This window comes from Anguilla rostrata, chromosome 7, assembly GCF_018555375.3.
Source record: "Anguilla rostrata isolate EN2019 chromosome 7, ASM1855537v3, whole genome shotgun sequence".
Lineage (NCBI taxonomy): Eukaryota > Metazoa > Chordata > Actinopteri > Anguilliformes > Anguillidae > Anguilla > Anguilla rostrata.
In genome coordinates this window covers 49,487,349-49,511,370 of record NC_057939.1, presented here as the reverse complement: position 1 = coordinate 49,511,370, position 24,022 = coordinate 49,487,349, and the positions used below count along the sequence as shown (strand labels likewise).

Sequence of the window (24,022 nt, the reverse complement as noted above, 5' to 3'; positions counted from 1 at the left end):
GTGTTGTTCTTCAATGATATCAAATTAGCAAGCTTATTTGACAGGAAGATACTGACTTGTCTCTATAGTCAAGTATTGAGTGGAACCGTAAATGGGACTAGCATGCGCAATAGTGCTTTGCCCTCTTGTTAAGAATATCTTCTGTTTCTTCTGTAATGGTGTACAAGTTGTTAACTGCCTTGGCTGAGTTGGTTTTGCTCCCCATCCCAGTTTTGTGTCGATTTAAAGGGAACTAGAAATCCTTGGGAGTTCTCAGTGGTTGGTTGAATCTGCATTCACGATCATGCGGAGTTCTAACACATCCCTGGCTTTTATTTAAAGAATAAAAATTTTATTTGCTCTAAGCCAGCAAAATGTACCACTCCCACCTGCTCAAAAAGATTTGTTTAATCTGGTATTCAAGTCAAACTTGAATTGGTCTACTTATCCCTCACATCAAATGTCATGCTTTTGTTAAGTCTTCAGCTTCACATACAAGTCACCTTGGCTACTCTTTGTTTGCTTACACAACCGTAGCTGTGGGCCTGGATGTACGTTTAAGCCTGTTAGTCAGCTTATTTCATGCTTTTATTGTGTCAGGATATGGGGGGATAAAGACATGTAGAATATTTCAACTTGACTTATTTGAACATTTTTTTGATTTAGGGGTGCAGTTTATTTCTGAATGTTTTACGGGGCTGACCCGGCTTTGTTAAAAAATGAACACACATTTTTCAAAGTCAAAGATCAAACACCGAATAAGAGTTTATATATTATTGTGTTTATATATGTAAAATCCAGACGCACGCTTTCGAAATAAAGAACACTGACGCAACATAACATGCAGAGGAGCTGCTGTACTGCCCCCCCCCCCCCCCCCCACATCTGCACCTGCTTCACCCGCTCCCCTTCCCCTGGATGCTGATGTTGTGAGTGTGCTGTGTGGTCAGCGCGTTGTGGTCCAGGACCAGCTCTCACTGTGGGTCCCTCGCCCACAGACTGTGCTCGGGGCTCACATTGGAAACCTGTCTTGTGCTTCTCTGGAAAATAACTCTGCCAAGGCCCGTCTCGCCCACTCCACTGCTCTCATAAGTGGGGAAATTGGGTTTCAAGTAGGAAAAGGTGTGTGTGTGTGTGTGTGTGTGGGGGGTAAATTTGACCTCTACTACCCAGTGATGCAGGACATTAGTCTTGAATGTGGTAATAAGGTCTTTCATCACTACACTGAATGTCCAAAACGGCCCCTGCAGTAACTGGTGAACTGGTACTTTCTTGTTTCTAAGCAGTAATTGCAAAATGGTTGCCCCCTGCTGTTTGTTTTGCCTCGTGAAGCTGTCTTCTCGAGGGATTTTCTTTAAAAAAGAAGGATCTTTTTGTTATTGGTTGATTTTTATTCATGTTGCAGAATGATTTAGTGCCAAATCCTGGAGTTTCTAAATACTCAACAAAGTAAAATAAGGACAGTCCTAAACCAGGGCTGCACAGCCCTATTCCTGGAGAACTACCATCCTGTAGGTTTTCATTTTAGACCCTAATTTGACACTTGATTCTACTAATAGGCAGCTCAAAAAGAGCTCTAGCTGCTGACTGAGGTGTGCTTTGTAGGGCTGGAGCAAGAACCTACAGGATGGTATATCTCCAAGAACAGGGTTGGGCTTCTCTGGTCTAAACACTCCCAAATAGCATTACTACTTCTGCATACATTAGTGCAAAATGACAAAGATTAACTATTTCTTTAGATGTGCGTACAAAAACCTAAAGTATATTTGGCTTTTGAAATGAATGTGCACAGCATAGTGATGAAGCTGAATGTTGCAGATGTGAAACCATGTGAATATAATGCATGCGTTTCATTTGGAATTTCTCAAAAGTTTGCCTGAAATAAAGGTCTGTTTGTCGGCCATTGCTTGTAGGTGTTTGCACACAAATTTAGTACACGTGATACGATACTTCTGAATGATTAACTTGGATTCCTAGTATTAGCTGGTATTAAGCTAGAATTATGTGCATTTTAGTTGAAAAAGGTCACTTAGTTTTTGTTTTGTTTTTTCAAAGCAATTTTTAATTTCACCTTTTCAGTTTATATCCTTATCCACTTGGCTGCTCTCCCACACCTAGCATGCATTTAAATTGGAGAACCTTGTTCAAAGCAAAATTGAATGGCCATGTATAAATTAGATTCTATTAAATTAACAAAAGATGACCAATTTCATTGAAAACAAATAGTTTGCAGTGCTCGCTTCCATTTATGGTTGTGCGATCTCAGAAAAGGGTACTGAATTCAGTGAACTAAATTCCCCCCCTCCCCTTTTCCTCCCTGTGAGGTAATCCCTTCCTCAATCCAGTTTTTGGATCTGAATTTGGCCAACTGCTGCAATTGGCACATTTAAAACGGGCAATTTTAAGATGCAGGCGAGTCAGCACTAGGCAAATATAGACCATGAACCATTTCCTAATGCGTCAGTGAGCCTAGCTGTGCCGTTGCATTCTCCGTAATCTTTAATTGGGTTATTGTACTTGGCAAGCCCTTTCTACAACTGCCAGTAGTTGTGTGCTCTTGTGAATGCTGTGCCACTTGCACCAGTACGTGGGAACGTGTGTGCTAATGACCATTTACCATGGGAGGGCTGGCGCCAGTCAGGAGAATCTCTTGACAGCTTTTAACGTGTAGTTATTTGGTGATTAGCCAGGGGGCGCTCATGTTGCGGTAACTTGAGAAACCCTGGCTGAATGAACCCGTCCCTCCCTACCGTACTGCGATGTGACGAAGCTGTTCCTGTCGCGTTCGTAGCCTCACTAATGTGTGGGATATAGGGCTCGGTCTGTGCATTCTTAACTGACTTTTGGTTGAGCGACTTTGTGGGGGCTGTGTGGGCTTTGTGCAAACAGAACGGAAAACAGTACAGGGTCCCGCAATATAAAATACAGAAATGGAATCGTACGTTTTCTTAATGGACTTTTATAGCATCAAAACCGAATCGATCCTAAACAGAATTCATGGCCAAGTCCAGGTTATTGTATATTTTTCCCCCTCTGCGTGTACGTTAGATTGTAATTCCATGGAGGATTCTGGGCCCTGGGGGACGGCGCGGGGGTTTTAGTGTTGTGCCGCAGCAATATGCCGGCGGCGGACGGCGGCGGCTGGTTTGGGCGGTGAGGCTCCGCGGTCGCGCTGGTTCCCCGCGGCTCGCAGCGAGAGCTCCGCGGATGATCTCCCCTGGCAGGCCCGCGGACCCCGCCGTTCCCGCCGCGCTCGGCCATCTGTCTGAGCGAGAGCCTCGGCGGTGGCACCGTTCCCCCCCCTCTCAGAAACGTGCGTGTGTGTGTGTGTGCGTGTGTGCGTGTGTGTGTGTGTGCCCCCCCGCGGGCACTGCTTCTGCGGGCCCGGACCTGCCTGCACAGCCCTGGCACATGCATGTTAATGCTCTTCACACCCCCCCCACCCCACCACACACACACACACACACACACACACACCCCTGCGGCTGCTTAAACCGCCCAAATTTAGAAACGCCTCACGTCAGCTGTGACTGTGACTTTTCACTTGTGTTGTTGTGTTTCACAGTGTTATTGTCAAAACGGTCGTTTGGGTCTTAAAAGTGAAATCTGGCCACTGATTTGGGTGAGACGCCAGTCTGTCAAGAAGGTAAGATCCCGCACAGCGTGAAGTGCAAGAACGCATTAAAAAAAAAAAAAATCGTAATACGTTTTCATTTCCCAACATCCGTGTTGAGTTCCGTCTGAAACTTACATTTTCCGTCTGCTGGAAGTTCACAAGTGTTGTTGTTCAAGTGAAAATAAAGTGATTCTCAGACCTATAGTACAATAAATGGAATAAAATGTTGGCATCACCGTGGGGGTGATATTTTTGATTCTGGCTGATGGCTAGCTCGCTAATGCAAGGTTACAGTAAAGGCACATACCCTGAACCACTTTTATTAAGTAAGCCGGTTGCGTAGACGGTTAATGCATTAGCAGTGTGCACTCATTTGATTTTCAGATTCTGTGGCTCCCAAGGTTGAATATTAAAAACCAGTCAAAGTGGTTCTCTCAAAGCGCCGTGAAACCCACCGGTCTGTGTGTGTTCCGCTGGCTGCCAAGAGCTGTGTTCCCTCGCACTTCCACGTAGCAAAATTGTTAACAGTGAATTATTTTATGCAGGCTTCTGCCTCATGAATATTGATGACGGTGCCAGCTCAGTTCTTTTTTTTTTTTTTTTTTTTTTTAATTAACAAGCATTTGAATGCCGATCTGAGTAATTGATTAAGGATCCCGTGATTGTGTATTCCAACAATCTCCCTCGTTTTTCATCTCGCCGACGTGCCAGCTTTGGAAATGACCTTAAGTGTGCGGAGGCAAATCTAATCTTTTTCATTTAGTATTTCTGCATATTAATTTTTTTTGCATACATTGATGCGGTGCTGCGATAGGATTGGATCAGGCACATTTCAGTGCACATTTTCTTTGAAGTGTGTGTGTGTGTGTGTGTGTGTGTGTGTGTGTGTGTTAAAATAAGCTGCTGAAGAAATAAAAGGTGCCGAACCTGATAAAGTAACATTTAGCCTTGCTGGTGAAATGGAGACCTATCGGTTTTCAGACCCTGAATGTCACGGTCGGCTCGAGCGCATCGTCAGCGCGTACATCCAGAGAGTCCGCCCCCTGACCGCTTGTGTCGAGAGAGATGGTAATGGCTCCAGAGATGTTCAGGCTCTGTAAAATAACGTCTTTCCCTGATTTAATCTGGAGGAGCGGGGAACGGTCCCGTCCCTGCCGCTGGGCGGGGTCTGGGGCTGGTCGGCGTGGGAAGGCTGCTGCGCTGCGCTGTGTGATCCCTGCCCCCCCCCTTCCCCCCCGGGTGCCGTGCTTCACCGCACAGTCCCCACAGGGATGCTGGGCTGTAGTCACAGGCTGAGAAGGCCTGTTTGGACACTTCTCCCATCACCCCCCCCCCCCCCCAGTCTCTCCTCCCCCCACCCCCCACCCGCCCGCTTAATCAGGCTGTCCCAACACGGGCCCACGTCCACACAGATCATTAATATCGTTTCGCTTGCCGCTCCCGGGTGGCAGTGGCAACATGGGAAGGCAGATTTCGCGTTGCGTGTCACGATCGCTCGCTGCTGCTGCTGCTTTCTTTTTAAAGGGCGAGTTTCATTTTGCCAGAGGGCAGCTTTTTAAAAATCCTTTCCAGAGTATTTCCACCCCCCACCCCCCAATTGGCTTCTTTCTGCATTTGGTAAGCATGCAGTGCACTTCTCTCAAATCAAAGTTATGGTGCAACATTCTTTAATGTTAAAGGCTGATCCAAACGGTGATTACGATGACTACCTGAGGGACAGTGGTTGACATCGCCCCCTTCTGGCCACAGTCAGGTTTTGGCGACTGATGTGCCATCCCAGCCGTGCATGTGATCCGGTCCCTTGGGCTCATTAAAGGTGGAGCCCGGTGTCTGCGTTCATGTTTATATTGGGTTGTGCAAGCATTCAGGGTGCACTTGCTTACACTGCTCTGCACGGACCTACAAGTTGCAGGTAAACTGTACAACTGTAAATTGTCAATCACCTTGTGCATCACCAACCTTTATTTTGATTAGACAGTTAGACAGCGCAGCTTTTTCTGGCATGTCACCATGCATTAAATGGCTTGGTAATAGATTTTTTAAAAACAAATTTATATCACTTTTTTCCCTAGTTTGAAATACCTGATCAAATTAGTACAAAGTTGTCCATGTTTTGGGGACATTCGGAAGTGTGTGGAAGCCATGGTCTCTGCCACTAGGTGCTCATCTTCACTCCGCTGTTCATTTTTCTGTTATATTTTTGGGAGTGCACTGTGTGCTGCTCATGCAGGCAGACTGCAGACAAACTGTTGCGGTAGACCAGGAAACGCTCTTCTACAATTTTGTGGAGTCTCCCTCTCTTTTGGCAATGTTGAGACACAGTATGGACAGAGCAGCCATGCTCTCCCTGTGTGCTCCTCTGTCGTTTTGGTTTTGTGTGTCTTCAAGTGGTTCGAGTTTTTGGCTCCACCCATTACGGCATTTGGGAAATCTCTCCCTCCTTTTACTGGGAGGTGTCATTTTAGGGGAACACCAGCCTGGTTCGGTGCTGCCACTGTAAGGATTTGATAGCAGACAAAACACACTGCCGTTTCTCTATGTCCGTTACCTGAAAGAGCTCTGCTTTCAAATGCTGAAAAACAATGAATAAAAATACTGTAGTAATGGTCCTTAAGACACCCACACAAAAGTTCATTCAACCACAGGATCTGGGACACTAAAGCCAGACAGTCACATCGGTGTAGCATGGGAGCGAGCTCTTTGGCAGGACAAACCCTTGACAGCTACTCGAATGCCTCATTCTGTGAGGAGGAGGGGGGGAATAAAAAGTCCAGTTTTTAAAAGGTCAGTTGTGTAATTGGGCTGATGCTCTTGGAGAAAGTTTCGGGCCTGCTCTTATGAGTTTTAAATGCGACTTGTGAATTGTGGCTTGTTTGATCGACCCGTCCTACTTTAATAAAGCGGGGGGGAAGGGGGGGAGGCCTCCTCCTCCTCCTCCTAGCTGTCACGGGCTGCATCGTTTGTGCAAACCGCCGTGCATCGTTCACGGCTGTGGTCCCTCGCGTCTGTCGTGTGGGACCAGGGGGAACGGGCTGAGGAGCTGAGATTCGGATGACTGGACGGGACGGAGGGGCAGAAGTAGGATTTTAAACAGTGGTGTTCAGCGGCGCAGAAAGGCCAGCGCGGGACAGTTGTCGAGTCGAATCTGCGTTTCGGCGGCGCGAACGTGCACAGCGTGGAAAGGCGGGGGTGACCGTAGTGCCCGTGCCGGCTGAGGATGTGACCGCACTGGCCAGTCAGCGTGGATATGGTGTGCGTTTCCCCTTTTCTGTCAGTGCGTAGTGGGGGCACTCTGTCCTCCCTTTGTCATAAACGGTAAGCATTTGTTCCATCTTGGCTGTGCTTTTAAAATGCTGAAAAGGGAAATTTTCCTTAGAAGTTTTGTTCATATTGTTGTGTACTTCCAGACCTGTCTGAATAATCTGAAATGCATCTTTAACAGCTAAGCCCTTTTCTGAAGGATCGGGCTGTGTCCTGTGTGACTTTGAGGAGCTTTTGTAAACATGGCCCTTTTCCTGTGCAAAGTGCAGTATCGCACGCGTACCTCCACGTACCGATAATACAAACCCACACAATGTCCAAAACGTGCAGGGCCCTATCGACGGCTGTGCGCATCTCTTTGAATGGAGTTATGATGTGGACGACGCGTCACTGTCGGTTACCTACCTAGGAACAGTTACTAGGTCAGGTTTGAACTGATTTTAGGCAGATTTTTAGCAGCTCAATGCAGTTACAAGAGCGTAAGGTTTTATGAGTTCTTATTGGGAGTCTTATTGTGGAGAGCAGCGTGAGCGGATGTCAGGCCGTGTGGCAGATTTTTATTGGTTGTCGCGCTGACCGCGCGCTCGCGCGCTGATGTGGCGGTAATGGCGGCCGCCTGTCGGGTGCTCCGTGCAGGTGAAGGTGACCTCGCAGGAATAAACGGGCCTTCCCACACCGCTGGGGAGGGCTTTAAATTTACTCCAGGGGTTGATTAGCACCAGGAAATGCCCTGTGGAAGTGAGAACAGCGACAGGAAGGATATAACAACTCTGGGGGCTCAGATGGGAGCTGTTTCCACCGGCTTACTTTGTGCCTTATCGAAGCCTGTGTTCTGTAGTTGTTCCACTGACCTTTGGTATGCACTTATTGTCCGTTGCTTTGGATAGAAGCGTCTGCCAAATAAATGTGATATAATGTACCGTGACAAAAACCAACGGAATCTTGAATATGTTCAGAAAAACAGAAGTGTAGATTGCTCTGGCTAGAGAAGCGGTAGAATTCACGTCGTGTGTTCTTGGAAACGTCTCGTCAGCACAGAAAGGGAAGAGGGGAGGGACTCCGGGGGTCGTGTTTTAGGCTGTTCCAGACGGGATGGGAACGCGGCGGATCTCCTCGTGTTCGCGGCGGCGGCGCGTTCGTCCTCGAGGGCGTCGGCTTGGCGGGTCGCTGGGCTCCCTGCGCGGCGAGGGCGCCGGACGCGTTTTACTTTCTATTTTTTCGGGGGGGCAAAAAAGCGTGACCCTCCGCGTCTGAGCGAGCCTCACCTCACTTGACACGTGCTTCGTGAAGACGAGGAACGAGCAAACGAGCAAACGAACGAACCGTGCGGTTCACAGCCCTTCTGATGCGGTATCAGAGCCGTGCTCCTGAAAGATTCACAATGCCGGAGCGAGCTGCAGAAAGCCTTCAGAGGCTGTCGGCAGAGCGGGCTTGTGATGTCACTCTAATGACAATGGAGTGGGCCGTGGGCGTGTTGGCTTTTATTTTGTGTTTTTTTTCTGCGGGGGACTTTATTGTAACAAATGCGCTGTGTTGTAAATGTGAATGTTTCGTAGTGCTTTTTTATGTTTGCGTTGCGGGTTGTATTTGTTGTCTTCTACCTCCCCTTACAACATTTTTTTCCCTTTTGAAAGGAGCAATCTAATGACCTTTTATATGGTCTTGTTTGTGCTGTACTTTTATACATTTATATCTATCTTTGTGCTGTACATTTGCTGTCCTGGATGCATTGTGCCTGATTATTGTAAGTCAGCCTTGCAGCTGATGACGACACGTTTTCCTTACCGTGGATCAGTGAAGCATTCGGTTCCAAATTTGGCTGACTGTTTGAAATTTTGTGGAAATTTACCGGTGAGTATTTTGGTCCCAGCCTGCAATGTCACTGGATGAAAATGCTGCTAAAGCATTTTTTTGTGGTTCGCACTAGAGCAGTGGTAACCAGCCCTGTTCCTGGAGATCTAACATCCTATATGTTTGTTTTCTCCTACCCTAACAAAGCACACCTCATTCAGCAGCTAGAGCAGGGCTGCCCAGCCCTGTTGCTGCAGATCAACCGTTCTGTAGGCTTTCACTCTTAACGCCAACAAAGCACACCTCATTCAACAGCCAGAGATCCTGTTGAGCTGCTAATTAGCAGAGTCAGATGTGCCAAATTAGGGTTGAAATGAGAACCTACAGGAGGGTGGATCTCCAGGAGCAGGGATGGTTGTCACTGCACTGGAGGGAACTCCTCACCACGTGATGTGGCGGCTTGCTCCCCAGCCCCAGATCTCTAGTGGGGTGTCGCCGAGCCGTGGAACTGCCGTTTTGCCCTTAAGACCAGAATGGCGGCATGCTGGCGCATACTCGCGTGCGGTCTTGAGTCAAGATGGAGGGCTTTCGGCCTAAAGGTTTTCAGCCAGCTCTGGAACCCGGTCACATTGTGCTGGAAGGCTCTGTCTCTGCACAGAGCTGCGGGTAAGAGCGTGAGACTCAGAAAGCGAGCTTTTCGTAGGCTGTGATTCAGCTTCAAACCGCTCTTTTTACGTACAGAATGCCTGCTTTAAGATGGCGTTCTGATTAGATTTGATTTTACCTCTTCAGCGGTCCGTGTGTGTGTGTAAGGAGAGTTCTGTAATGAAATGCTGTGTCACTCCGGGTGCATTTAATTATATGTAAACATTTGGCGCGTTCATCAATTGATTCACCACCTGTGGCATTTCTTTCATCGCTACGTTTCTGTAGTAGACGGGCTCAGATTTTAAAGCCAGAGAGGACCTAACAAACTTGGCTCTAATTCACCTAAAGCTTTTGTAATTAAATGGGTTACTTTTGGCATAAAACCCATTTTGCTCAAGGTTATTTAGCAAAGTGTTTTAAAAAAACTATTATTATACTCATCTTCTTTATCTGGAGCAAATGATGTTGAATTGAGAAATTTTACAACAGACTTAACATCAAGTGACTTTTTTTGAATTTACTGTCATACTTGCACTGACATTGACTAGGCGGATTGTTGGGATCGCTGTAACAAGCCGGGCCGTTTAAAAAGAAAGGCCTCGTTTTTCAAACGTGCCATCGCGTGAGCAAACCCCGTGTTTGTGTGACAGAGGGATGAAAATGCCTGCGTTGCCCTCAGGTCCCTGCAGGGGGCGCTGCTGAGCGATCGCCTCAGGGACGTTCCACAGCTGCAGAGGTCACTCATTGTGGCTTTTTCCTGTGCTGTAGAGTAGGGCTGTGTGCCCTTCAGAACGTGGCCTTTAGGAAACTGAGAGCCGTAATGGAGCCTGAGGTCCTGCTGTGGAGACGTGCTCAGTGCTGTGCGGGCAGCCCTTGAGCTGGAAATCTGTCCGTTCAGAACAGAGTTTTTCGAGAAGCAGGTTTTGAAGAACAGCATGAAATACAGAATAAAATAAGATTTGTCATGTTTTCCTACCGATTTGCCGACTTAATGCTACAAGAATAGTTTTAGGGGAAACCTTTGTTTTAAGAATGCTGTCTGAAGAGGGAAATACGAGTAGCTTGTGTTGTCTGTATTTTGGGGGTGGGGAGGGGGGGGCAGACATAATTTGGAAATGGACTTTTAACTTTGCTTCCCAACTGTATCGGATTCCAAATGAAGATGGACATTTTCAGTGCTGATTAATAAAGCTGGTTTGTCCGAACTCAGCCAAAGACTGATGCTCTGTAAAAGCATTGCAGGCACTCAGTGCTTTTTCTAATGTATTAAAATGCCTGAGCAGTTGGCGTTCTGGTTTTCAGTGTGTTTTAAATACTGTGGGATGTGTTATGTGCTCCTTGTATGTACAAAGCTTGATGGCTTAAAAAAAGCAGCTTTGCAATTTCTGAAAATTTAAATTATCTCCATGGTTACCGCAGACGGTGCGGTCCCCTTCAGTCTTGTGGTGTGTGTGGCTTATGAATGTGAGCAAATTAGGGCCCTGGCTGCAAGTGTCCCATGCCTACCGAGAGGAGGGTGCCGTTTGGCCTTAAATTAGTGTAGAAAGTCATTAAGAATGTAAGCCATAATCGGCTGCGGACTTGAGTTGATTATGCTTTTAAAACACTTTGTCAGTAGACGCTTTCAAAAGTGGTCTCTGATCATTTCCAAAAGAAACATCTTACTAATCTAAATTTTTAATCTTGTGAACTTCAGGTTTTGTTCTGAATATTGGTGCTTTTTTAAAAATTAATAAATTTCTTGTTGCCAGAAATCCAAAAGACCTACCTCTGGAAACACTGGTGTGGTTTTGCAGCTGTGACTTTGGAATCCAGCGTGCGGAGGGGGAACGGTTTGTAGCGTCAGGCAGTGAGTCGAGGTCGTGGGTTTTTTAGGGCAGCGCCGATGGAAAATTCATGAGCCGCACCATCCCGGTTTCCTCAGGACAGAGGCGGAGATCTTCCGGAGCGCGTTGTGGGATTGAGTCCGGAGCGCTGGTGCACTTCAAAGCCTTTTACACCGGAGTGTGCTTAGCCGGGCGAAACGGGGCGTCGCTACATAGCGCGTTACGCAGTGTAAATATCATCTTTAATCATGTTTTAATTATGGTTTATTAATTATTTTACTTTTTTTTTTTTTTTTTAAAGAAAGGCTTGGCATTTGCTCCAGGCAAGAAGCTGTACAGAGCTGGGAGCAACAGAAGGAGCTGGCTGCAGGCATGAAAATAATTTAGCAGGCTCCAGAGTTAGCAGCTTGCCAAGTGTTTTCCAACTGTTTATCTAATAAAATATTAGCGCCTTGAAGCAGTGTTGGAAATAGGGCAGTGCCCGGTGTTTTCATTTTCTCTTAAGAAAGGTGAGATTTTGAGTTGGAGTAAGAGCTGTGTCCTATTTTAAAAGCAAATCTGATATTTGGGAAATTGTTATTTTCTGCTATGTGCGTCTAGTTCTGGCATTGTCTAGAATTACTGTGCAATTTGCATTTGATACTTTGGCAGTTGAAACTGCCATCGTCCATAATTGCCTCGTTACAAGGGTGACCTGAAGATCACTTACCCCTGGTTTATTGTATGGTGACTTTGTTGGACCACCCATAAAATAAGTGAGGAATTTAATGGTGAAGGGCTCTCTTCAAAGCCCCCTCATCGGTATAGATGAGTTTTTCCCATCAGGCCCTTGGGCAGCCTTGGTCTGGAAACTCATAAAAGGTATTTTTTTGTACCTGCAGTCATCTTTTGAACGTTCTGAGGAGTCGCCCCAGCATTATGGGCAGCGAGACCTTACTCCTGTCAGTGATGTCACGGGACACTAGCTTTTGATGTGCAGAAATGTCTTTACACAGAAGTATTTTGATTAGGACTAGCTTGGCATAGACCAGGGGTGGATGAGGGTTCTGTCCTTTTCTGTATTTCTTGGCTACTTATTTAGTTGGTCAAACCATTCATGTGATCAGACATTTTGTCTACATTTATTTGCAAGTCCTTGCATCACGGATGATTTATTTTATTTATGTCCCTATTTTAAGTGTTGTACAATGGTCAGATCTATGAGTTAACTAGCATCGGCGTTATAGAGGCAATTGGCTAATTGCGCCTGTGGCATAGACTTTGACATCTGTAAGGAGAACATGTGCTCCTAAGTTAAAAAATTTTGGATTACCCTAATGCACCCCCAATTCATAGATGTGTCCCTAAATTATTTCGATTTTCAGGAGCAAATGCTCCTAAAATGGGAGCACTGTAGAGCTCTGGGAATAACCTAGATGTGCTTGTGGCAGGTGTCCCTTAATACAAGTGTAAGCATCGTAGGTGTCAAGGTGGTCACATGAGTTTTCCATCCTTAGGAGAAAGCGTGGCCATGATTGATGACGGAAAACCACCTGTCATGCTGACAGATGGGCTAGATGACCTTTTTTTTTTTATACGCAGGAATTGAAATGAATCGTGCAGGGAATCTGTTGTATGGCGCTGTGTGCATTTTGCATTAGTGCTGTGTTGGCAAGAATTTGTAAATATTATATGTGTGTACCGTGATGCAAGTGTCACGTATATTGCGATACTGTGAATTTTGTTAATTTCAGAAACATTTCAAACACACCTGAATATGCATAAACTCAGAATAAAAAGAAACTTAATTTGAGTTTTGATGGATCATACTATGACACTTTTCCCCCACATGTGCAGTGCTGTTCACATTGCATGTTTGTGGCTGACTACCTCATTAGCCTTTCCCTAAATGTCAGAGAGAACCAGCATGATTACAGCTGTCGCAGGCTGTGGACTACTGCCATGTTCTCATAGGCTGAGGTGGCAGTGATGTCACAGAGGAAACCTGCGCCTTTACACCCGTCACAATCTGGACTGCTGCAGTGTGCTTATTGGCTGAGGTGGCAGTGTTACATAATGGTTAGGGAACTGGGTGTACAACACAGGGGTTGCAGGTTTTATTCCAAGGGGGCTGCTGCTACTGTGCCCCATGAGTAAGGGAACTTAACCTGTGTTGCTTTGCTAAACATCCTGTTTTATAAATGGATTGCATGTAGAGCAAAAAAGAAAGTTGGTCTGGATTGAGTTATCTGCTAAGTGCATTGATGTGATGCAAATAAACTCTTAACCATGTTGTGTAGCCTGCATATGCAGAGCTTGATAAGCAGTTATGTCCGATCGGATTATGTTCCCGTTGGGTTTAAGGCTAAAAGCAGGAACTTGAGCATACCTTGAACTGACAGGCTGCTTCCACAGTGAAGCAGGCCTGTGAATCCCGTTGGGAGTTTTAAAACAGAGGGACAGAAAATCACGGGTTTTTAAAAACGTCACAGACGAAGCAGTGCCCCAGAAACGGGGGTGCGTTTGAGTTCCAGGCAGGGCCGGGAAATGGCTGGAGCAGGGAGAGAGGGGGTGTGGGAGTGGGCCAAATGCCCCATGCTGGGGCTTGGGTGGAACTCAAAATGAAGACTGCCCACACTGACTTTCTCATGCATTATGCAAAAATAAAATGGCCTGACTTGTGTTGGCACATGAACTGTGACCTGTCATTAGGCAAGCAATGCAATAAATTCGTTTTCTGAAGTATGATGTGGTGGAATTGGTTTCCTACTTTTTTTTCCTCCCTCGCACATAATTCTGATTGTGTTCAGTAAATGACTTCTAGACACGATGCACACCCTCAGTCTCATGACAAAAACCTGAAAGAAACATGCACACACTGAAACGTGCTCTTGAATTAGCTTTAATAAGAAATGGCAGCAGGAAGTTGTAAATGCCTTCCTCATCAAAATGCTGCTGTAGGTGTACCTGCAGTAGTTTAGTATTGGGTAGTGCAGATTGCAGAATGTGTCTCAGAATGTGACATGGCCTTCAAAAATTGGCAGCAAGGCATTCTTGTTAAAATGAAAGCTCACTTTGTGCAATTAGACTGAAATATAAATACCTCTAAGAGCGCACGGGGTAGATTCAGTGTCTCATTACTGTGTGATTGTCTCGCGTGACCCTGGACCTGTGATACTAATTTCTTGCGGCCTGCACAGCCGCAGTGCACATAGGTGTTATGAAAGCAGTTTCATTTAGGTTTTTTTCTAAAAAGATGAGGAAAAGCAGCTGATGGAGGCAATTTGGTGTGCAGAAATTAAGGAGCAAATGACCAGGTGAGCTGACTGTGCGGCCACAGTGGCAGCATCGCGTTGAGTTTGCTGTGCTGTACACGGGAAGGCATTAATGGACTCCACTGCTAGCAGGAACAGAAACGGTCTGAACGTTTCCAACAGCCCTAACACTCTGAGCACGTTCTGAGCACACTGTAACCCCTGGTGAGGGAAGGAGGGGACTCACCCTGTGTGTGGCAGCGAGAAAAGCCGTAAATATTAAAGCTAAAGGTTTTACCTGCTGCATCAGGTGCATTGATTTGTATGATACATCGGGACACATTTCCGTACACAATGCTGCTGTCAAATAAAATGCAGTCTTGAATTTAAAAGTAATTTGTGTGCAGGTTTGGGCTTTTTGTGATGTGAAAAATCAAAAGCACTGGTGCCCATATCTCTAGAACCTGCTGAGATTGAAATGGTGTAATGCTTTGCAGCGTTTGTTGTGCCCTGTGAAACAAACAGCCCAGCCCCACCGCCAGACGCATTCTGGCAGCTGCCCGCCAGCTCACTATAGAGTAATAACGGAAGAGCTTCGGAATCCCAGCCCTGCGTTAGCTCATCCTGCCGTGTGGCAAAGCGCCTCTGCTCAGATCTTCAGGCCGTTTGTACAATTATAGATTATTCCACCACACATTTCAGATGGTTCAACTGCCAATCACCACAACTGTTAGTACCACCCCACCCCCCCCCCCACACACACACACACACACACACACCTTGTATAAAGTCTTTTATACGCCCCCTGAGTTTGGCCCATGCACTGTTATAGGCTCTACTGATATCTGGGCCGAAGGCCATTCGTGCCCCCCCCAATTGGGAGTGGGGAAGGGGAGGGGGGGGTACTCCAATGTTCCTGTGAATCCCACAGAAGCTGCTATTGTTGCCTCTCAGCTGGGTGAAGTGGGCTCAGACACACAGGAGAGGGCTGCACCAATACCCATAAGGCCTGGGCTGTGTTAGCGATGTCGCTCAGACTGCCATAGGCCTCACTGCCCTCCTGAAGTACTCCTGTACAGCATCCACTGGGGGCCCAGCTAACATTTAGCAATGCAAGCAATGGATTGGGCCTTTTTTTCCCCCCTCCCAAGGTCAAATGAAATCTTGTTCAACACTTCGCTTCCAGTCAATTGAAAGTTGGGGCTTGCCTTTATGAATTATAAATGACTAGGATTTTGTTCAGATTGCTAGAAACCTGTTAGGGGTTTTTTTAAATTTCTTTTTTATTTATATTTTTTTGTATGATGTGTCTGCAGGGGACTTGGAAGCTACTGGGCATGTGCAGCACGGGCGTGAGCTGATAGGTGCTGAGCTGCTGTGCAGAAAGCTTGTTTCTCCACCAGGGGGCAGAGGTTTTCTCCAGCCCCATGGGCCTTGGTGACTAAGCCATTCACTTTTAAGCTTGAATTTGATCCAGTGCCTCTCGTTTTTCAGCATGTAGGCCCGACTACCCTTTATTTCATGCCGTCCTCAGTTCAGTCAGCATGAGGGGGTTCCCCTCTCCCAGGGGTTTTCATCTGTCTGATCCAGGCACCCCCATCATAAGTTATGAGGGTTATATTAAAAAAATTATAGTCATTCCATATCAGATCTGGCCAGGGACCCCCTGCAAGTACCTTCAAGGACCCCTGTAGTTCCTTGCCCCTCCCTGTTGAAAACCCTTTCCTATTCCTGGGGCACTGCAGGTTTCTACTGGTTTGGGTTCCCACCTTATAATTGATAAGCAGTTCAGACCCTAGAAACCAGGAAGAGGTGCAGTCAGCTGTTTAAATTGCTCAGTGTGCTGAGTTTTAGCTGGACCCTGCACAGACTGGTTCTACAGGACCCGGGGCTGCTGACCGCTAGTGTGCAGAGTCTCACACTGCCCCCAGTGTTCCTCTTCACAGATCAGCAGGGGGTTTGACTAATTGGGTAGGGGAGGGGAGGGAGGGGGTACCCTTTTCAGTGGGACCGTTGAGATTGGTCTGCTTGAACTGTATACTGGCAGGCAAGGGCTCTCAAACGCAGTTCAGAAAGCGCTGTTTTAAACGCTGGTCCAGCGCAGACGCGTTTGATCAGGTAGCAGGGATGGGTGGGCCTGGCGTTTCAGCTTGATCTCTGCTGGGTTTCCCCTCCAGCTTTAGAGGATTGCGATGGCAGTCCTCTGCCATGATGGGGACTAGCCGGGTGTACCACCCCTCTTCAGTACCGAGAGTTTGACGCTTTACCGCTCTATTGCTGGCCTTCTGAAAAGCTGACTCTCACTTTCGTTTTATTCGTCTTTTGAATTTCGCGGCTGGAATAAAAATGAAGAAAAAGCGCTCTTAAATAATTCATTTCTTCTTGGATTTGGAGGTGATGTTTGTAATTCATGCAAGACACCCAGTTTTAACGTGAGTAAGTCAGGCCTTGCCTAGGGTGTTTGCTGCAATTAAATCCCATCTTGAGCCAAGTAAACGTAAGCAGGGTTTGTTTTGGTGAAGGTGTTACTCGGCTTTAGAATCCTCCTTATTTTGATACGTGTCTGTAGTCTAGCCTGTCATTTAAAGGCCTGGCTGCTTTTTCTTGCCTGTGCCTCTCCGGGACCAGAATTGAGGACCGCTGCACTAAACAGACACTCCTGATGGGTTTTTTTTGTGTGGGTGTTGGAGGTGCTGTGGCTCGCACCTCATCAGTAGAGGTATACTTGTGCACCTGACTTTTCTCAAAAAAAAAAAAAAAAAAGGTCACAAGTATGCACAGCAGGTTCTAGAGTCCTTTATGCTTGGTATAAAGGATTCTCCTTACTCTTGGTATCTAATTAGTTTTCCTCTTTCGTGTACCATGGCTAATGCTCTTGCTGTTTTGACACGAGCGCATGGCGTAGCTTGTGGCTGCTGCCCCTGTAGGTGAAAGGTCTGTCTGAACGCTGGCCTCATTTGAGCTGCTCATAAAGGGTGTGAACCGCGGCTTTCGTGGCTCGACTCGTACGCGGAACTGAAGACGTTCTGCAGAAACGACCTTGAAGAATTTAACCCGCGCAGTTCTTCCTTTCCAATTCTCACGTTCTCGCCGTCAGTTCTGCAGCCTGAACACGTTCCCATGGCAATTAAGTCCCTACACATCCTGCTTTTTGCCCGAGGATGATTGGCGCCTCTTGCACAAAAGCCCCAATCAAAGCGAGGCTGTTGAGTGTGTCATGCTGTTCCTTCAGATATCGCCGTCTCCAGACCTGGTGGGCTGCGGAGGCTTTTAACGCTCGTCATTGATTGGCTGAAGGGTGATCCTCACACCTGGTTTCCATGGCCTAAATTAGCCGCTAGTTGAAAGGAAACCGCAGGAGCCCGCTGAGTGCTCGCTGCGGGTCCCTGCGGGTCCCAGCGTATCGCGCAGCCTGGTGCGACTGCTCCCCCTGTAGGTCAGAGGTCTGCGTGAACGCTGACCTGTCATTTCGTTTCCTTCGGGGAAAGTGTGAAAACTGCAATTCTCATGGTTCCGTATGAGTCAGACTCGGGGTGAGTCAGGAGATGGGAATCCCTGTGACATCATAATGGGTAAGCCCTGCAGCGGGACAGGGATTCCGTGGGCGCTTGTGTCACGTGATCCAGTCATTCTGGGCCTGGGAGACGTGGGAAACGGGGGAGAATTTGGGGTAATGGAGTATCATAAGGGCTGCAGGCACTGGACAAATGTACAATGGGGACGGTACAAAAAAAAAATATTTTTTAAAAACCCATTGTGCTCTACTGCTTGGAAAATATTTTGTCAACTGTTCAAGTCAGTGATTGACAACTCACGGTAGCGCCACCCATTAAGGGCTTGGCAGACAGCTCACTGTAGCTCCACCCATCACGTGCTCAGTGGACGTGGAGTCCCATCGCTGCTCTGGAAACACGGCGGCGCTCGGCAGGCCGTGCAGCAGAACGCGTTTGGTCACCTGACAGAGCGCCGCGGGGCCCTTTGATGTTGGGCGCAGACACGTCGCTGGCGGAACGGCGGGCGGGCACAGCTGGTTGGACAGATGGGCCCTGCAGCGCTCGCTGCCGTTTACGCATCACATAAAGGGCCTGAGATGTGTTCAGGAGAAGAGAAACTTCATTCTGCCTCCGTCTTCCAAATATAAAGGGGTCTAGCAGCAATTCTTATGCAAGACAAAAGCCAGATAGCTTTCCTGTGGTCAGTTCTCTGTTTGACAGATCGCACCACGTTTCTGAAGTCCATAACGATCTTCGCTAAATATGTATTGCTTTTGTTCGTCTCAATGAGTTGCTTCTCTTCCCTTTATGTAGTAAAATTTATATTAATGTAGCTTCTGTAAAATTATAAGAAATGGTGGATTTAATTTGTGATACTGTGGTCTTAATCCCCTGCTGAGAGCGTTTTCACACTTGCCATTCAAATTCCCTCTCTTGCCCTCTGACATATTGCTTTGGTGTGAAACCAGGTGTGAACATTTTGCTGGCTTCTGTTTCGGTCTGGTCTCAGTGCTGCATGTTTTCTAACTGAAATAAGTGACATATTTTCACAATTGGACTACAGTTCCCAGCATGCATATGCCCCAACTCTGTCTCGCTTCCAGTGAGTTCTTATCTATGAAATGGACAGACTTTGGTAGCCAAGTCATTCTTTGGGCATTGTTTTGTATGTGGGAAGTATTAAGATTTAACTTTATTCTACGACCCTGTGAAACCAAAGGTAAATGCAGGGAGCCAAGTTGGTCGAATTGGCAAGCAGTTATGTGGAATCAGTTTATTATTAAATGCTGTACCAGTTGCTCATTCTGGCACCTGCATTGGAACAGTAGCGTAGCGCTACCGGATCAAACAATGGGAGCTTTCACCTGGGTCTTCACACTTACAGCACTCGGAGTGCGGGCTGCAGTACCTCCTCCTGTGAATGCGTTTGAGTCCCGTCTCTGCGGGAGCGGGGCTGGAGCCTGAATGGCGCAGATTTGCTCAGCTGTCACATTCGGTCCCGTAGTGTCCTAGTGAGCGCGCTCTGGATGGCCGCCCTCATCCTGGCGGTAAGTAAGGGCTGAGTCATACCGCTGCTGAAATACTGAAATATAGGCACCCTTCGCCTCTGATTGGGTCTGCAGTGGGAAAGGTGTCTGCTCAACGAAACCACAGCATGGGGGGGAAAATCCACTAACGAGAAATGTACCGAGGGAACGGGAACTTGGGTGAAATAAATCAATGTGGGGGTTGTTTTTCGGCAGGAAGTTTTCAGAGAAAACCACACTGAGCGTCTCAAACAGTGGTAGCCACTCTAACAGTGTCCGATGAGCCACTTGTTTTAATGCATTGATTGACTTTGACTTTGCCATTTATTCATTAGTGTTGGAATCTGGTGAAGTTGCACTGGGGTGGGATGAGATTTGCACGAGTAAACCAATTTCCGGTTTGAAGTTTTGTAGTTTAAGGTTTTCAAAATGACTTGTATTGATGCGTGAGTAATTATGCTTACACTCTTGGGGGGGGGGGGGGGGTTATAATCGATTTCTGAATCTCATGAGAATGTTGTCTTCGCAAATCTCTAATAGTCCCCTTGTAACATTTTGTCCATAGTTGCATTCATGTACCACAGTTTGAGTTGCAGTGCTAAGCACTACCGCACATTTTTTCCACTTTCCATCATGGTAGAACCTCTGGGTGGCCTAAGATTGCAAAACTTTGTGGAAAATAAAGGCACTAATGAAGTTAGCCGTCTCTTGATCGTGGTTCCAATCCCAAACACACACACACACACACACACATGCTTGATGTCCACGGAATAAAATTTCTGATTCCTGCACTTTATCATGTAAGCTGCACCTGCATATGCATCTGTTGGCCTGCAAAGGATAAATGTGTACTGCAAGAGAGAGGCTTGATATCATTCTGACATCAGCTTGACATTTTTGTGAACTTCTTTCATGACTTGACTTTTAGCCTACCTTTTGAATAGCCTAGACTAAACAGTGTGTTGATGCAAGGCTGACTTAGCCTAAAGATCATAGTCTAGACTGTTTGTGCTGTTAAGCAATTTCATTCAAAGGAAATCTATTCATTCATTAGGCTATATCGAAAACACTCAGACATTGGATTCAAGTGCTTTTAAATGAATACTCATTAAAACATTAAATGCAAAAATAACAAAAAACTATCGGCGTTTGATTGTATGTTTTATCTTGTGTTTTTTGTTAACTGTCAGATTCAATGGAACTTCATTTGCCCATTTTAGGGTTCGGCTTGTGTTAGAGTTGGGGTCATTTTTAGGAGCTTGGGAAAGGGTAGAGTCTAATTTTGGATGATATAAATGTTTTCACTGGTGGGATGCAACACTAGCCTCGTCTTTCGTCAATTTATATTTTAAAACGAGTTAAGATTACTCAGGCTAGAATGAGGTATTAGGGTTCAAATTAGGGTTTGACTAGGGTTAGGTTTTAGAAAACGGTAACTGTGGTAGGGTTATAGCAGGATTTGGGTCATTTGCAGAAACAGAGAAAAAGTTAGGACAAGGGTTAGTCTTTGATTTAGGGATGGTTCAGATTTTTTCCCTAGTGGGGTGCAACACTTGCTGCTTTGTAAAGGAAAAAATGAAGTGTTAAGGTTGCGGTAATATTACTGTAGTGTTCAGGAGCTTGGGGAAGAGATGAGCGTTAGTCTTTGATTTTGGATGATCCAAAGGTTTTCCGCTAGTGAGACGCAGCACTTGCCTCGTGGATATTTATTTTCAGTGAAATACTTTTGTATATTACTTTGCAATTACTTTGTGCTCCTTTTATTGAATTTTATTGAATTGCTTTTCATCCGTTTTAATAGAAAAAAATAACGATTTCAAAAAAATTAGTCCTTTGGCGAGAATCAGTTTCTAGGGTTCAAATTAGGCTTGGGGTGATGAAAATGCACATTCTCTGGCCTTCATGTGTGGTGGGTAATGGTGATATTTAATTCAAAATGATAATCTCATCTTCGATTTCTCCTGGAGGAGTCTTCCAGCTGATTATGAGGAATCGGGTCATTGAGCTCCCTTGGTTGTGGTGGTGGGGGGGGGGCGCGCATTTCATTTGTTAAAGCGATGCAGACTGAAAAGCGGCATCTGAACATCCTCTACCCCCCCCTCCCCCCACCACCCCCCCAGCCAGAAAAGCGCCCTTCTCTCTCTCTCTAATCTCGGGGCCTGCGGTGGATTACCGAGCTCCCTGCTGCTTCACGCCTCTATTTTAGGAGATGCGCTCTAAATATAGTGGCTAAGGTGCGCTCGAATCCATTTCAGCCGACACAGCAGGAAGCGCCGGACGCGCTCGTTAAATTTAGCGCAGTTTTTTTGTTTTCTCTCTCTCGTGGTGACGCGTCGGACCCATTGTGTCACGCTTCCGCCCGCCTCGGAGCCGGTTTGGGTCTGAGACGCACCCCCTGAACCCGACACGGCTGTTGCTGTTACTGCACTTCTGTTGAGTGGGTCACGTGATCAAATTGGGGTTGCATAGAAACGCTGGGGGGGGGGGGGGATGCGCTCATACCAGGCTCCATTTTTATCAAGCGCTGCTCTAGGACAGCTGATCTAGGATCAGTTTTCATCTTTTCATATCCTAACCACTCCCATTGTGATTCCAAGGGCAAAACTGACTGTAGATCAGCAGTCCTACACTGACATGCTTTGTGAATACAGGAACTGATCCGTCTCTTCTCCCCACAGTATGCTTTCTTAATTTGGACCCAGTGCATGATTTTGAACGTGTAGTTCTTCCAGCCATTCTTATCAGTCTGATCACAATGTTTAATCCTACAGAGGTTGTCATTCAGGACTCCAGGTCATGCGAGACATTAATCTACTCATTTGAATTTCAAGTGAAGGATTTGTCACTCAAGCTTAATGTAAGATTAGGGATTTGACGGGTCGTGTTGTGTGCATTTACGCCTCTTCTGACAAAAAACTGCCGTAAAAATCTGTCTCTCTCTGTAAAACTTTGGAGCAATTTTAAAGTCTAACGGTCAAAGTGAATGCCCTTGTAGTTTTTTAATAAATGATATGAAGATAGTCAATATAATCAATATGGATTGATTATACTGCGTCGGCTGTATTCAATACAGAAGTGTGTGTGAGTGTGTGCGCTTGTGTATTTTAAACAGAAAAATGCCAAATAGGCTGATTATAATGGCCTTTTTTTTTATTATTTTTTTTTTACTGATGGTGATCTTAAGTTCACAAACATAAGTTTTATTTATTTTATTTTGTGATAGTTCATATAATGCATAGAGGTGACCTTAAAGCTTGCTTGCTCTGTATTGATGCTCGCCTAGCCATGTGATTGTCGCGCTTCTGTAACTTGGAAAGTTTCATTATAAAGAGCGTGGGTCATAAATCCTCCCCCACTGCAAAGGGTATCTTCAGCAAATGAGTTGGGGCTTTTGCTGAAGATTGTTTCGGTCGTTGTCCAAAACTGTGTTTAAAAAAAAAAATACCTGCTACTTTGCTCGACCTTACCCGAAAGGATGTGAGAACTTCAGTGTGCAGGTCTTGTAATCTAACAGGCCTTGTGTGATCTCGATGCCCTCCTCCTGTGTTGTGCAGTACCTCGTACGTTTACCATCACTGCTTTCATATTTAATATTTCTGATGAGGTTCTCAGCATGTGATTTTTTTCAGACATACACATTTCCTGCTCCCCCCTCCCCCTCCCTTGCCGAATGTGGTGTGCTAATTCTCACGAGTTTTGAGTCAGAAGTTGAATTTGGCCTCCTCTACTCGTGTTAGCCAATCTGCATGGACCCGCAAGTGCACTGCGAAAGCATTTTTAAAAAATACACACGTTTGCAAATGATGAAATGCTCAACCCTGACTGTTGCTGTTTTGATGTCAATCTAACGTGCAGTACTTTCTGTGTCCACATTGCAGACGGCAACTCCAAACTAACATGGCAGTCAGACTGTGCGATGTGGCTTCTCTGCTTAGAAGTGGTTCGTGGGCGGCCGAGCCTTGGACTGGGGTCTGTGGGACTTTTCTTTTATTCGTAGGCAATCAACCAATCAGCGATCAGCGCTCCAGGCCATACCAAATACGACTGCTCGCAATCGCCAGACCTAATTGAGTTATTCTGCCAATAGCGTCAATGCATTTCCCATTGGGAAAACTAGAATGCCTTTATTGTCTGTATTGGTATGGCCTGAACCTGTAGTTGTATGACTGTGTTATAGCTTATTCATGTGCTGCTGTTATTGAATCTAGTGGCAGCTTTTCCAAGCTGTGGCGTATGGTTACCTGGTGTATTATATCAATCAAAGCCCTCATATTACTGGAATTTATGGAGTTTTTGTGTGTTTTTCTTTATTTTTTTGTTACTTTTCCTTTCCTCAATTTTTACTGTTTCTTTCCTCAGTAGAAATCAGTTTTGGTAAACGCTCTGTAAGGTGACGTTAAAGAAGGATGCCTCTTCATGGAGTTTAGGCCCGTTTCATTCCTTTTTGGGGTTATGCAGCTGAACCTCTCTACTTCCTGCGATCCAGTTAGTCATATATAAGGAACCCAATCTGCCAAATGCCCCAGTAGAACCCAGTTTATTGGTGGCTTATCTCTTGGAATCAAAAGCTTGCTGGTCCTCTCTTGATGGGGGAAGAAGCTCTTTATTCTTAACGTTTTATGCGCTTGCATATTGCTGTTTTCTGCCC

General features: G+C 46.1%; 1 protein-coding gene across 7 annotated transcripts in view; it reads left to right on the top strand.

The window, feature by feature from the left end:
- LOC135259936 (ELAV-like protein 2) overlaps positions 1-24,022 on the top strand; it is a 49,708-nt gene that overhangs the window by 4,272 nt on the left and 21,414 nt on the right. For 6 of the 7 annotated variants that reach the window (XM_064344894.1, XM_064344895.1, XM_064344897.1 and 3 more), the window contains exon 2: positions 23,253-23,343. The exons of the other annotated variant lie outside the window; for it this stretch is intronic. In XM_064344894.1, coding sequence (XP_064200964.1) covers positions 23,272-23,343 — 72 coding nt within the window. In that variant the 5' untranslated portion in view covers positions 23,253-23,271. The remainder of the gene's footprint in view (positions 1-23,252; positions 23,344-24,022) is intronic. 7 annotated transcript variants of the gene reach the window in all.